This window comes from Pongo pygmaeus, chromosome 1, assembly GCF_028885625.2.
Source record: "Pongo pygmaeus isolate AG05252 chromosome 1, NHGRI_mPonPyg2-v2.0_pri, whole genome shotgun sequence".
NCBI classification, from domain to species: Eukaryota; Metazoa; Chordata; class Mammalia; order Primates; family Hominidae; genus Pongo; species Pongo pygmaeus.
This window is the reverse complement of record NC_072373.2, coordinates 38,077,708-38,093,629: the sequence shown is the minus strand read 5'-3', so window position 1 is coordinate 38,093,629 and position 15,922 is coordinate 38,077,708. Positions and strand designations below refer to the sequence as shown.

At 45.6% G+C, this 15,922-nt stretch overlaps 1 protein-coding gene across 4 annotated transcripts in view; it reads left to right on the top strand.

The window, feature by feature from the left end:
• The first annotated feature begins 8,464 nt into the window (after positions 1–8,464).
• The window catches only part of TRAF5 (TNF receptor associated factor 5), a 48,659-nt gene continuing 41,201 nt past the window's right edge, over positions 8,465–15,922 (top strand). The window contains exon 1 of one of the 4 annotated variants that reach the window (XM_054482447.2): positions 8,465–8,725. In XM_054482447.2, the coding sequence (XP_054338422.2) occupies positions 8,535–8,725 (191 nt within the window). In that variant the 5' untranslated portion in view covers positions 8,465–8,534. The remainder of the gene's footprint in view (positions 8,726–15,922) is intronic. The other 3 variants (XM_063672339.1, XM_054482432.2, XM_063672351.1) reach the window with 3 other exon arrangements.

The following is a 15,922-nucleotide window of genomic DNA, read 5'->3' as shown; positions in this document are numbered from 1 at the left end:
TTTAATCCAAAGACCATTTTTGTTGATATCCTGCCTCTTCATCTTTTCCAAAAGAGTTTGAAAATAATCAGAATCATTGAGGGCTTGTGGCCTATATATGCAAAATAGTTGCCCACCAACCTTTAACACAGTGAGTTTTCCAACTCCACTAAACAAGTTACTTAACCTCTGTGAGCCTCATTTTCCTCATTTGGGGAGGAATATATAAACTGGGGCATATAGTACCTGCCTAATGTATGTTAGAGGTTTTTACATGTCTACTTATACCATACCCTTCTTAATAAGGAAAATGTATTTTGACTTTTTTTTTTTTTTTGGACAGAGTCTCGTTCTGTCACCCAGGCTGGAGTGCAATGGCGCAATCTCAGCTCATTTTTTTTTTTTTAAATTAAAGTGCCGTGCAAAAAGGAGAGATTAATTTCAGTTCAAGATGACAGACTGGACATAGTCTTTTACTTTTCTTACCCGCCCCCCCCCGCCAGTCTTACTGAAATGACAAGAAATAGAAAAACCAAAATAACCCTTAGCAGTGCTAGGAAGCCAGAGGAGGAGCTACCAGCAGATGGGGATACGTTTATGACAAAAGCCAACAGAATTAAGGAACCTCTAATGTGACAAAGAGCTGAAGCCAGCCTTTTGCCAACAGCCAGCAAAGAACTCAGGCCTTCAGTTCAACAACCTGCCAGGAACTGAATCCTGCCAACAACCATGTGCATTTGAAAATGGATCCTTCCCCAGTTGGGTCTTGAGATGACCAGAACCCAGCTAACACCTTGATTGCAGCCTATGACTTGAATAACACACCTTTACCTAGTTGAAATGTGGGATCATTCTACCCAACAGCAGAATAAACATTGTTTCCATGTGCACATGAAATATTTCTCACTATCAGCACTACTGACATTTTAGGTTAGATAATTCTTGGTTGTGCATTTAGAAAGTTGAACAGAATCCTCAGCCTCTACCCACCAGATACCAGTAGAACCCACTTCCCCAGTTTGACAATCAAAAATGTCTCCAGACATGGTCAAATGTCCCATAAGGAGCAAAATCACCTCCAGTTGAGAATCATTGCAATATATCATATTAATAAAATAAAGGAAAAAAGCCATATGATTATGTTGATAGACACAGAAAATATATTTGACAAAATCGAACACCTACTCATGATTAAAACTTAGAAAACTAGGAATGCTTCCCCTCAGGATGGGAATCAAGGCAAGGATGTCTGCATTCACAACTCTATTCAGTGGTTTACTGGAGGTTATAGCCAGTGCAATAGGCAAGAAAAAAGTATACAGATTGGAAAGGAAAAACTAAAATTGTTTTTATGTGCAGATGACATGAAATTGCGTGTAAAAAATCCCAAGAAACCTGCAAAAACTAGAATAGTAAGCAAGCTTAAGAAAATCAGAGGATACAAGATCAATGTAAAATCAATTGTATTTTCATATAATGGCAACAAGTTATCTGAGAATGGAATTAAGAAAATTTTATTCATGATAATATCAAAAAAATAGGAATAAACAAAAATGTGCAAGACTTGTCCATGAAAAACTATATTGCTGAGAGAAATAAGACCTAAATAACTTAACTGTTCATGGATTGGAAGACTTGATATTGTTAAAATGGCATTTCTCCTCAAACTGATTTATAGATTCAGTCTAATTCTTATAAAAATCCTAGCAGGCTTATTTTGCACAGACTGGCAAACTAATTTTGAAATTTATGTGGTAATGCAAAGGACCTAGAACAGGGGCCAGTAAACTTTTTCTATAAATAGCCAAATAGTAAATATGTTAGGCTTTGTGGTCCACAAACTGTTGCAACTCCTGGCCTCTACCATTTTAGTTCAAAAACAATCAGAGAAAATACATAAATGGACAGACATAGCTATGTGTCAATAAAACTTTATTTACAAAAACAGGCAGCAACTCCTAACTTAAAATAGACAAAACAATTTTGAAGAAGAACAAAATTGGGTGATTGGCACTAACTGATTTCCATATTTGTTATAAAGATGCAGTAATCAAGATTGTGATATTGGTGTAATAATGGACATATAGATCAATGGAACAAAATAGAGTCCAGAAATAGACTCATACATATGTGATCAACTAATTTTCAATGAAAGTGTCAGTGTAATTCAATGGCAGAAATGATACAATATCTGCATGCAAAAAAAAAAAAAAACCTCCAATAAACCTTGATCCTTACCTCACATCATGCATAAAAATAAACATGAGATGGAACACAGACCTAAATATAAGAACAAAAATGGCCGAGCATGGCGGCTCACACCTGTAATCCCAGCACTTTGGAAGCCCGAGGTGGGCGGATCACCTCAGGTTGGAAGTTTGAGACCAGCCTGGCCAATATGGTGAAACCCTGTCTCTACTAAAAATACAAAAATTAGCCAGGTGTGTGGCGCACGCCTGTAATCCCAGGTACTCGGGAGGCTGACGCAGGAGAATTACTTGAACCCAGGAGGTGGAGGTTGCAGTGAGCCAAGATCGTACCACTGTACTCCAGCTTGTGTGCGACAGGGTGAGACTCTGTCTCAAAAAAAAAAAAAGAAAAAAACAAGAACAAAAATATAACTTTCTAGAAAAAAACATGAGAAAATATATCACTGAAGCATGATCCATAATAGAAAAAATTGATAAATTATATTTCATCAAAATTAAAAATGTTCCTTTTCAAAAGACACAAGAAAATGAAAAGGTTAGCCATCGATCAGGAGAAAATATTTGCAAAACATATGTCTGATCAAAGATTTGTATCCAGAATATATAACAAACTCTTACGATTCAAATATAAGCGCTCTTTCAAATCAATAATAGAACAAAAAGAGCGGGGTGGTGGAAGATTTGGATAGACATTTGCCAAAGAAGATATGCAAATGGAAAATAAGTACATAAAAAGATGATCACATCATTAGTCATAAAGGAAATGCAAAGTAAAACCACAATGAGCTACCTGTAACACCCACTAGAATAGCTAATATTAAAAAGACTGACAATAGCAAGTGTTGTCAGGGATGTGAAGAAACTGGAACCCTCTTACATGGATGGTAGAAATGTAATATGATACAACTACTTTGGAAACCTATTTGGCAACATCTAAAAGACTAAATGTACACTTACAATACAACCCATTAATTTTACTCCTAGGCATTTACCTAAAGAGAAGTGAAAATGTATGTGCACACAAAAACTTCTATTCAAAAGTTCACAGCAGCATTATTTATAATTGTAAAAACTAGAAATAATCCAAATGTCTATCAGCTGGGGAATAAACAAAATGGTCTATCAATACAATTTTTGTATTATGGATCATGCTTTGGTGATATATTTTCAGGTGTTTTTTTCTAGAAATTTATAGTTTTGTTCTTATATTTAGATTTTATGCTCCATCTGGTTAATTTTTATGCATGGTATGAGGTAGTCAACAATAAGAAAGAAAACACTAATGACTTATGCACCAACATGGATCAATGACAAAAGTATTTTCCTGCTTGACACAAAATGCTACATATTTATTCACATTAATTTTCTTTTTTTTTTTTAGATGGAGTTTTGCTCTTGTTGCCTAGGCTGGAGTGCAATGGTGTCATCTCAGCTCACCACAACCTCCGCCTCCTGGGTTCAAGCGATAATCCTGCCTCAGCCTCCGGAGTAGCTGGGATTACGGGTGCCTGCCACCACGCCCGGCTACTTTTTTGTATTTTTAGTAGAGACAGGGTTTCACCACGTTGGCCAGGCTGGTCTTGAACTCCTGACCTTGTGATCCACCTGCCTCGACCTCCCAAAGTGCTGGAATTACAGGCGTGAGCCACGGCGCCTGGCCTTATTCATATTAATTTTCAAAAAAATGCAAAGTTATAGCGACAAAGGAGATCTCTTGCCTGAGGCCAGGGCTGGGGGTGTGGACTGACTGTAAATGGACACAGGGGGCGATAGATTTGTTCTAAAATTTCATTGTGGTTATGGCTGCACAACTGTATACATTTACCAAAATTCATCAATTGGGTGAATCTTATTAAAAGTACATCAGTAAAGTTGTTTAAACAAGGAAAAAGAAGTATGGAACTGGAAGGGCTGTACAAAACCTGTATCACAATGAGAGGCCCTCATTTGTGCCAACAGAAAGTAGCATGGGATTTCAGAGGATAGAAGTGGCAAGGTCATGGAATACTGAGGTGTGATTAGAGTCAAAGACCCTTGAACTTTGTGTTTTTTCCTAGGATAGGCCCTTCCTGAGCTTATGCCTTTCTTTCTAATGCTTCTGTCCTGTTTTCTGTGAAATGGAAGATGTGACTAACCAGGGTTCCAAGATCATTGCTTGAAATCTCAGCATATAGAGTAAGCACCATTCTCAAAAATAAATACCAAATAAATGGTCTTCCTTGTTACCAACCTATTACAAAATCCAAGACCAAACTGTGCCAATCAAACCTATTATCTTACTTCATGATTCCTAAGGCTAAACAATAACTTTTAAATCTATATTGTAATGGCTTCTGGTGATTATGCAGAATTAATATGTTAAAATGTTTTCCTAGTAGTGATAGGAATTGCATGTGTGACTCTTATTAAAGAAACTGTCAAAGAGGACAGAATTCATACTTAGCCAGGTGTACAATGAAGACAGGAGGCCTAATTTAAAAACAATAAAAATCTCATTTCTCCAGCCAAGGCTGACCATCAGACAATCAAACCATGAACAGGAATAAAGAAGGGTGTGTTTATGTATCAAGCAGGGGATCCCCTGGAATAAATACATAATATATGGCCATAGGAACAGTACAGGTCTGCTTTTTTCAAACTGGTGCTGACCCTATAACACAGTAAATAACAATAGAGTAAAACAAGGTAGAACAAAAGAAACATGGTTTTTTTCTTAAGCTCCTAAGTTAAAGGTGCAGCTGCTGAATGCACATACACAGGCTCTTTTGCAAAGGGAGGCTTAAAAAAATTTACATCGGTCCCTACCCCATCCCAATACTCCCTGTTTCTCTTCTTGTGGTGGTCAGCACACTGACAGGCAGAGCTGAGCTAAAGGTTATTTGATGGAAGCAGAGGGACCAGTCATTCATGTATTGTCTCAATACAACACCCACTTAGTGAGCAAGCTGAGTATTCTCTGTGCACAAGACCCTGAAATCTGCATTTTGCCTGGAAGTGGTTTGCTGCTACAGTATATCACATTTTCCATGTGTGGTTCTATTACAGACAAAGACTTTCCATTGTAACTTGCAATGGAGTCAAAGTCGCAATCTATGGCCCAAGGAGAGGATTTTCCCTCCTTATCTGATCTCACTGATCTCTAGGTGATGGGAAGTATGAACCTTTGCCCTGCTAACTAACTCACTACATTGATCAGTCTCGTCACAGAGGAGCAGCCTGAGGAAGATAATGCATCCATCTACTATTCCAGTAGGCGGCGTCCTCACCTCTCCATCAGCACCATCTTTACATTGGCAGCCAGGGCTGCAGTCTCTCATCCTAATTTAACAGCAAATTAAACAGCTGAAATCCATGTCTTTGGGCATCTGGGGCAATCTTACGGTGTCTAGAAGCAACAGATAAAAGGGTTAGCGCTTTTCTTCTGCATAAAACTGTAGTGTATAGTTCAGCCCTGGTCTTATTTTGTAGCTGAATTTAGTTTGAAGGTTGGATTCTGTTCAATGTTAGATATAATGTTGAACTTAATGCTGAATATTTTCAAAACACTAAAAGTACTAAAATTTGTCTTTAAGTTGTTTTGTTTGAATTCACACCAGTCATTTATTTGAGGGGTAGGGTATAGTGGCTAGGAGTACCAGAACCAGACTTCCCAGAATTCAAATTCTGCCTCTCTCAAACTAAGAATTTTGTGATTCTGGGAAAATTGCTCAATAGATAAGATTTTCCATCTATAAAATGGAGTTGATTATTAAATGAGTTAATATAAAAAACACTGAGCACAGTACCTGGTATACAAAACTTAACAGGCCTGGCGCGGAGGCTCATGCCTGTAATCCCAGCCCTTTGGTAGGCCGAGGTGGGTGGATCACTTGGGATCAGGAATCTGAGACCAGCCTGGCCAACATGGCAAAATTCCATTTCTACTAAAAATACAAAAATTAGCTGGGTGTGGTGGTGCACGCCTATAGTCCCAGCTACTCGGGAGGCTGAGGCAGGAGAATCGTTTAAACCCAGGAGGTGGAGGTTGCAGTGAGCCAAGATCGCGCCACTGCACTCTAGCCTGGGTGACAGAGCAAGATTCCATCTAAAAAAAAAAAAAAACAAAAAAAACCCCCCAAAAACCTTAATAAACGTTAGTTATCACTTGAAGGTATTTAATGTTTTTTTATATGTGCATTTATGTACATACAGGATTCAAATTCCACTTTATGATAAACAAGGGAATTGGGACTATGTTACTGACTTCTGACTAATACCTGTCTAAAATTCCTTTACCCTTTCCACTTAGACTCAGCCCTCTAGTTATGCGGCCCCCATTTCCCACCACAATAAAGATCCACCTCTCTATCCCAGGTTTTATTCCATCATATTTAAGGCTTGGATGTAATTTCTGGAACAATTGACTGCTTTATTCAGTTGGTGGGGAGAGGAGTAGGAGAGAGAAGCAAATTACAGTCAATGACAGGACCAGGGATTCTGAGCATACCTGCATGTATGCATACTAGACACTGATGTTCCAGCCAGTGAAAGGAGATATAACTTCTAAAAAACAGTATCAACTTTATTATGCTTGGAAGTAATGAGAAGAGAGGCAAGAAGCAGGCAATTGTAAGAGAAAGTGGGTGGGACGTAGTGGCTTACACATTTAATCCCAGCACTTTGGGAGGTCGAGGTGGGAGGATCGCTTAAACCCAGGAGTTTGAGACCAGTCTGGGCAACACAGTAAGTCTCCATCTCTTCAAAAAAAAAAAAAAAAAAAAAGGAGCTGGGGGAGCTGGGGGAGCTGGGCGTAGTGGTGTGTGCCTGTAGTCCCAGCTACTCTGGGAGCTGAAGCGGCAGAATTACTTGAGCCCAGGAGATCCAGCCTGCAGTGAGCTGTGATCATGCCCCTGCACTCCAGCCTGGGTGACAGAGTGAGAACCTCTCTCAAAAAATACACACCCACAAAAAGAGAGGGAAAGTATAGTGTATGGCAGAACAGGGAGGAGAACTTGGGTTCACTAAGCACCTACTCTGCGTCAGGCGTACAGGAGTGCCATCTCATTTAATTTTCATGAGAAGATTATGAGACAGATCTAGAGTCCCAAAGCAACACCCACCAGTGCATCTCCCCCACGGAGCGGTTCATCTAACTCACCAACCAAAAAAGGTTTGGGTCTGGATTTCTGGCTCTTTTGAGAAATAAGAGATCAGGTAACAATAGGCTGGCACTGGGTGGTGGCTGCTCCACTAGATCCTCCACCTGCTCTTTAGTGCACCAGCGCCTCCCTCCTTTCTCCAGGACCACAACCTCTGCCTCCCTTCTGTGTGTTTCCTGCCGAGCTCCTGTGCACATCTGAGTTTTTGACTCCCAAGGTGTGTTTTATTCTCCCCTTTTATTGACGAGGACGGTAACTGAAACTGAGAGCAGTTAAGTACTTTTCCACGGTGGCCTAACTGAAAGTAAAGGATCTAGACAGAATTGGAATTTTGGTCCATTTCACTTATATAGAGTGTATTGCCCTTGGAAAGAATATATTGTAAGAAAGAGCCCGTATTTAAGAGTGCGCAGGCCAAGTGCGGTGGCTCACGCCTGTTGGGAGGGCAAGGCGGGCGGATCACAAGGTCAAGAGATGAGAGCAGCCTGGGCAACATGGTGAAACCCCGTCTCTACCAAAAATACAAAAATTAGCCCGGCATGGTGGCACATGCTTGTAATCCCAGCTACTCGGGAGGCTGAGGCAGGAGAATCGTTTGAACCTGGGAGGCCAAGGTTGCAGTGAGCCGAGATCGCGTCACCGCACTCCAGCCTGGCGTCAGAGCGAGACTCCGTCTTAAAAAATAAAATAAAAAAATACATAGAGAGAGAGAGAGGGAGAGAGACAGGCAGACAAGCAGACCTGGATTCAAGTTCCAGCTGCAGAGCTTGCTGAGTGTGTCTAACCTCGGGTACGTCACTCCACGTTGCTGCTCTGGCCCTCAGACAGCTCATCTGTGAAATGGGGATGATCAGGCCTACTTCACCAGCTTGTTTTGAGGACCACAGGAGATGTTTGGGAAGCCAACCCTTGACATAACGGGGAGCTCTACAACTCTCAGAGATTGCTGGTGTTAGGCCAACAGCAAGAGGAGGGCTGGCAAATTTGTGCTACCCTGAAGGAAAGTCCGGGAAGGACTGATTTGAGCCAGATCTCAAGCAAGGCCTTGAGCAAATGGGTCAACACAGGAGAGGACTGGCTGAGCCTTGTTGTGCCTGACGGAAGAGCAAGACGTCCACAATTCAAACGCACGTGAGGGAAATCAGATGACTGGACTTGTAGATACTAACGGTTCTGAAGCGGGTAGGTTAGCTTTCCAACCGCCTGGATGACGGTCTCAGCCTCCGCCCGACCCCTTCCTGCGCGTCCGCTCTTCCCCTGCGCCCGCCCGCGCCCCTCCGCCCGCGCCCCGGCCCCGCCCCAGGCCTCGCCTCCGCTTCGCTGCCGCCGCCGGGCGCAGCCAGGAGCAGCCGCCGCGCCTGCAGACCGGCCTCGCGGAGCCCGCGCGCCGAGCCCCACGTGAGTCCGGCGGGTCGCCGCCCTGGGCACCCTCGCGGCGGAAGGGCCGGGGTGGGGACACCGACGAGCCTTTTTCATCTCGTCCCAGTTACTTTGAAACCGAAAGCGCCTGCTGGCGTCCGGCCGGTCCCCGACCGGCGGGGAGGGCGCGAGGCGGCGGCTGGGCCGGGGGAGGAGGAGGGGCCCGGGCTCGCGGGAGACCGGCGGGCAGGTGACCGCCGACGGCCCGGGGACAGCGGGAGCGGTGCGGAGCGGTTTTCTTAGCCGGGGAGAGGTGTGGCGAGGGCGGAGACTGGGGGTCCCGAGCTGGGGAGCTGGTCCAGAGGGCGGCTGTGGACCGGAGGGGCCAGGGTCCGTCGGGGTGCGCTGGCGGGGAGGACTTTCAGGCACGTCCCGCACATCCGCACTGCAAACCAGGCCCTGGCCCCCTTCCGCACCCGCAGGCACCCGCTCCACCTTTGCAGGGCTTTCCAATCAAAGCAACTCCAGAATGAAACTTCAGGATTGCAAGGAATGGAAGCCTCTACCAGCTGTTCGTTTGCGCGTCTTCCTTTAGAAAGCAGCTACCCCCCTCCCCCAGAAGGCGAGCTCTAAGGAGCCTTGACGCAAACCAAAGCTCCGAGAGGTGGAAGGAGTTGCCCAGAGGCACCCAGAGAATTCGCAGATTCTGAGTTCTCCGTACCAGATTGTCTCCACTTTGTTCCTGTTCTGCAGGGTCTTGGTGGTTCTGAGAATTTTCGTGGCCACGCTCTTGCTGCGGGTCCCACTGGGCCACTCTGGCCGGCCGACTTTCTCTGCTCATTCGGCCTCCTTCTGCTAAGTTTCCATATTTGGGTATTTCAGATTTACTTTCATGAGAACTCAGTTATCTCGCTGTGGCAGGCAGAGCTGCCTCAGGCGAGCACTGAGGTTGGTGAAACCAGGCGAGGCTCCCTGCCAGGGCTGCCCCTGCAGCCCCCACCCTCCATAGCCCTGGGCTCTGACCCACCTCCTGTGAGGATAGGCATCTAGTAACCAGTTTAATTCTGTAAATATTTATTGGGCAGGTGCTGTGTGAGAACTGGGCTGGGGCCAGTGGAATATGGTTATTTCCTCCAGAGATACTTGCATTTTAAAAGGGCTCTGGAAGACCTGAGATGCAAAGAAATTAGTTGAACCATTTCTGGGAATAGAACAGTTTTGGGTGTGTGCGAGATAATTTTAGGCAGCAAAAGGCTGGGCTAGGACCTCTCAAATCCCAGTGCAGCTGCTCTGCCTTATGTACTCACAAAGCTGAAAACAGGGGTGTTAATGTAATTGATGGTTTGGGTGGAAACACTTCCATCCCTAACTCTAATTTGAACTAGAAAGACAGAAATTGCTGCAGGAACGATGGATGTAAGATGGAAGTGGAAAACACCTAGCTTCTGTAAAGGTTTTTGATTTTGTTACAGTTACTGTTTTTGTTGTAACTCTATGGAATGGATCAACTCTCAGATCCCTGGCTCCTGGACAGAGGCAGAAGAAAGTGTCTGAGCCAGCATCTGGAACAGGGGAAGTGATGGAGAAGGTGTCTCCTCCCACGGCCTCTGGGCTGAGGCCTGTTGTGATGGGCAGTAGGATGGTGGTATTTCCCTCTGTCAGCAGCAAGCCCGCTGGACTTGGGTAGTAGGGCGATGGAAAGAGTGTGGAAAAGAGCTGCCGTCCACTGAACGTCCTAATGACAGGGACTGGGATGTTTCAGTGGGGATGATTTGCACAGTCGGGGAGCTAGGTGCCTCAGAGTCAGTCTTGTTAGGCTAGCAGTGGGAAAGGCACCTCAATACTTAGACAAACCGTCTCTGATTAGCTCAGCTTTACTGGGGAGGACCTTGAAGGAAAAATAATTATTTGTTTGTAAAGCTTGTTCCTTTGCAAAGCATTTTCTCTTTATTCTTGTCGTTTTGTTCTCATTTTGTCCTCCATGGCGCCCTCATGAGTTAGAGCAGGCTTATTCTCTACATCTCTCAGATTGTGAGGGTGAAGCACTGAGGGGGTAAATAGCTCCCTGAGCTCCACTGCTGGACCAGGATCAGAGCATTGAGGTGTCTTGTTCCCCTGCTCCAGGCCCCTCACCCTGGCTTCTCAGAGAGCAATATCTGCCCCCTCTTCCTCCGTCTGAGGGGTCAGCAAGGGGACCCAGATTCTGATAATGCCTCTAATGGTCTGTCCCCAGCAACATGGAGCAAGTTCTGCTGGAGACTCTGGCCTAACCACCACAAGAACAGACATCTACTCTGTTAGCTTTGCCTAGCCAGGCAAACTCCCGGCAAGACCCGTGTCTGTTTTCATGTGTGTCTTGGAACCTGGCATAGAGTAGGCCTAAACAGATGTTTGCTGAATCGAATTGAATTCATTCGGGGTATGTCTCCCTTGGGGTCTGGGCTGCCAGGAACAAGTGCTGGGTAGGCTTGGGAGAGAGAGGTTGAGCTCCCAGCAGGACTTGCTTAAATCCAGAAATTAGAATAACACCGTACAGCTTACGAGAAGCCCATCTCATCTGATTAACTTCTCACTACCTCCTCAGGAGAAGGGAGAGGCACATGCTATTCCTTCTACTTTACCTGGTTGCAAGCTGAGGCTCAGAAGTGATTTGAAAGACCTCGCAGCATGTAGAGATGGGGCAGGACCCAATCCCAAGTCTTCTTTCTCCAATTCCTGTTGCTTTTCCCGTAGTATCTTAATTAAAGGAAGCCAGGATTCTGGGCAGAAGGAGGATAAGAGAACCAGCAAGACAGTCATCAAAAGCTGCCTCACACCTTTGTCACTGATCAGGGTTCAGTGTCTGACTCAGTCTCTGAAGAGCTTTTTTCTACCCAGGTTGTGGCTTTTTCTGGGATTCTGGGTAGGAGTTCTAGCTCCAGCAGAGGTGTAGCAAGTGAGTATTTGTGTGTGTTGGGGCAGAGGTGAACACGCTGCAGGGCAGAGGCAGTCCTCAGAGCTGGCAGGCCCCTGCTGCTGCTGCTGCCACCGCTGCTGCTGCTGCCACCACCCAAGAGTGGGCCAGCATGAATTTGTTTCCTTGCCTAGAGGAAAGCTTTATTTGAAGGATCACTCAGCAGCCTTGACCCATATGGCCTCCAGCAAGTCCTATCTTGTGAGAAAGTGGCATGGAGGACCAGGCAGGAGATAAAAGTGAAAGTACTCATTAGTCCTGACAGAGGAACTCAGTCTGTTCACAGGGACAGTGGTGAACACATTTTGCATATTTGTACCTGGAGGCAGGTGGTGGTGCATGCTTGGATCGTGCTGTAACAAAAGCAGTACACATGCAAATGGTCTGTACACTGTGCAGTATCCATGTGATGTGCAGGTCTTAGAGACCCAGTATTAAGTGACAGAGCCCAGTGAGTGTCCTTCCAGGATATCTGTGTGGAGCAAAGGCTGCCATCTCACTTACTTTCAGCAGAGCCCCATGTCTCATTTCTTGACATCACAGGCTCCATCAACTTCCCACCTTACCAATTCAGAACATTCCTGAATTTTCTTCCATGGCTTTTTTTTTTTTTCTCTCAAGGAGAAAGTGCTCTCCTCCAGATCAAGGCGAGAGCACCTTTTCCACCTACACTCCCAAGTCAACTGTCTCCTCCTCCCTCTGAGGCAGGTTCCCTCCCTCCCTCCCACAGACTTCTTCCCTCCCCCACAAGCTGAGTTTTCTGTTAATAAATAGACTCCATGTTTCCCCAGTCCCTCTTCTCTTTCTTTCGCTGACAAGCTTCTGGAAAGAGTGGCCAGCTCTCGCACTCGCTCCTCACTCGGCACCGTGCACCTGCTGTGCCGCTCTGATTGTCCTGTGTAGGTTTCCAGGACCTGGTACTCCTCAGTCGCCAGCCCATACCAGCCCACGCTGCAGCTATTACTTATCTCCTTGGAGGTTGCTACACCGTCCCCACCAGCATTCCCTTCCTTGACCTCCAGCTTCTTATCCTCCTCTGTCCTGCAAGTGCAGGTATGGGGCCAAGGCTGGGTCCTCAGGCTGGATTTCAATTCTCTGTGCTTCTCTCCTTGAGCCCTTGGCCATTCCCAAGACTTAAAACAACACTTTTAAGGAAAGGCTGATCAAATTTCCATCCCTTACCCAGTTCTCTTCTTGGCCACTATGATTTGCAATATTCAGAATCTTCACCATGATGTTTCAGGAGCACCTTAGACATTTGTCCCAGGCCGCCTCTTTCTCTGTGTTCTCTCTGATGTAGAAATTGCTGCTGTTTCTCAGTCACCTTTATCCTGTCCCCCTCAGCCAGTCCCGATCTGTCTATTCCCAGTTCAGGGCCACAGGGACTCTTTCCTGGGCAACCTGAATTAAGCATTGACTCATTTTCCTGCCCCAGGTCCACCTGTGTTCAATTTTCCTTTTCATACTGCTGCAGAGGGGCCTGTTTAATACATAGCCTAGTCAAGACCTGCTACTTTCAATGATGGTGTAGTAGAAACAGTGTGGACTTCAGAATCTGGTGGGCCTGGGTTCAAATCTGGGTTTATGATTTGCTGGTTGTAGTTATATAATCTGAGCAAGTTGCCCAACTTCCATAATGTCTGTATTCCCACTGGTAAATAGCAATAGTAATGTGTGCCACTTGGGGTTGCTGGAAAGATTAAGTGAGTCAATATATACATAGAGCCTGGAGTCTGGCAGATATTCAGTAAAACTGGTTTTCTCCTTCCATGTGGTTAATAGCCATAGAGCATTGTGGGGTTTCTGGGGAGCTGGAAAATGCATGCCTAGCCTAAAGGCATTCAAATTTAAATTAAAAACCAGCAGAAGAATTGCTGTGTGTCAGAGCAGACCATCTGTTTTTTTTTTTTTTTTTTTTTTTGAGATGGAGTTTCACTCTTGTTGCCCAGGCTGTAGTGCAGTGGCACAGTCTCAGCTCACTGCAACCTCTGCCTCCCAGGTTCAAGCAATTCTCCTGCCTCAGCCTCCCAAGTAGCTGGGATTACAGGCATCCGCCACCACGGCCGGCTAATTTTTTGTATTTTTAGTAGAGACGGGGTTTCACCGTGTTGGGCAGGCTGGTCTCAAACTCCTGACCTCAGGTGATCCGCCTGCCTTGGCCTCCCAAAGTGCTGGGATTACAGGTGTGAGCCACTGCACCTGGGCGAGTAGACCATCATTTAAAGTAGCCTATTGCTGCCACTTTGCCATCTCTGGACCAGGTAGACCTCAGGGGCCAGGGTAGGGAAGCTGGGCTGGGACAAGATGTGGTGGGATAAGCTGGAATGAGTTCTTGGCAGGCAGAGGGGGCAGGCAGCCTCAGAGGCTGGGGCGCCATGGACCGGGTTTCAAGGGCAGGAGTCTAGTTTTCAGGACTTGTGGGCGAGCAGGCAGCAGCTTTGGAGGAAGAATAGTGCTTGGCAGAGAGCCAACACAGGAAAAAATAAAACAGATTTCAGAAACAAAAATACAAGCTCTGGCTTGATCACCAGGAGCAGACCAGTTACTTTAGCCAGATCCAATGTGTAGGCACAGCAGGATAAGGTTGACCTGATGCAACGCCACCACCCAGAGCCCTTTCTGTTCTCCTGACTAAGGCGGATGGCTTAGACCAGCCAGGCTGTGTTCTAAGGCTTCTGTTAGGGAGACCCTTGACCCTGGAGGATGGAGGGAGGTGGGTGGGGCTAAGCTAAGCAGCAGCCATGAAGGTCCCTCTTCTGTCTTCATGATTTTAGGATTTCTGAGGTAGAGGCTGGGTTGATATCTATGATGCAACCTAGAAAAACTTACCACGCCTCCATGGGTTAAAGGCAGAATAATTTAATATAAAGCAAAGGCTTACATGCTCAGCAGATGCAGAATGAAAGAAGTGATTAAAACATTGGGTGGAGTTATTCCAGGAATAACCCACTAGGGAGTGAGAGGGGTAGATAGGAGAAATGGAGGGGGAATATTGGACTTGAGCAAAGATGTTTTAAAAAGATGAAGAACATTTTAGTCACCCTTAATGAATGGGAAGTAGATTATTTGGGAGCAGACTGATTTCCTTATGTTAAGGTGTTTTATTTCAAAAATCAGTACTTTGGGATGTTGCCTCAAATTCTCTGTATCATTCCCACAGACCTCCCTTAGAGATATTTATTGCCATGTATTAGCTGTGGACAGCCAGAGGCTAAGTTCTTTCCCCACCTCCTTGATACTAACAGTTCCCATAGGGCCTGTGTATGACTAAGTGGTTCACTTTCACTTCACTTACACTGGATCTTCCTAACAAGTGTACCTCTCTAGCCCTCATCTCTTCTACCTCGTAACAGCAGTGCTAGATTTTCTCATCAATTCTGTTCAAGCCTTGTTAAATAGCTCTAGGCCCTTCTCTTTTTTTGTTGTTTTGTTTTGTTTTTGAGACGGAGTCTTGCTCTGTTGCCTAGGCTGGAGTGCAGTGGCGCCAACTTGGCTCACTGCAGCCTCCGCCTCCCGGGTTCAAGCGATTCTCCTGCCCCAGCTTCTGGAGTAGCTAGGATTACAGGCGCCTGCCACCATGCCTGGCTACGTTTTGTATTTTTAGTAGAAACGGGATTTCACCATGCTGGCTAGGCTGGTCTCGAACTCCTAACCTCAGGTGATCCACCCGCCCCCACCCCGGTCTCCCAAAGTGCTAGGATTACAGGCGTGAGCCACCATGCCTGGCCTTGTTTTGTTTTTTGAGATAGGGCCTTGCTCTGTTGCTCAGGCTGGAGTGCAGTGGTGCAATCTCGGGTCACTGCAACCTCCGCCTCCTGGGTTCAAGCGAGTCTGTCACCTCAGCCCCCCGAGTAGCTGAGATTACAGGCACCCACCAGCAGGCCTAGCTAATTTTTGTATTTTTAGTAGAGATGGGGTTTCACCATGTTAGGCAGGCTGGTCTCAACTCCTGGCTTCAAGTGATCTGCCCGTCTTGGCCTCCCAAAGTGCTGGGATTACAGGTATAAGCCACTGTACCCGGCCTAAGGAAAGGTGTAGGCCTTTCTACATCTGATTTGCCTATGCCTACCTTTTCTTACATCATTTCTCTTGCCTAGAATGCCTCCTGTTCAAAACCATTAATCCATACCCCTGCCACTCTTCAAAACAAATTCAAAATTCGTCTCTTGTTAGGCTTCTGTGTTGGGGGTCCCCAAGACCATCCCCAGGTTCAGTGATTTGCTAGGAGAACTTATAGGATTCAGCGTCCAGCATAGTCATACTCACAGCTATGATTCATTTCA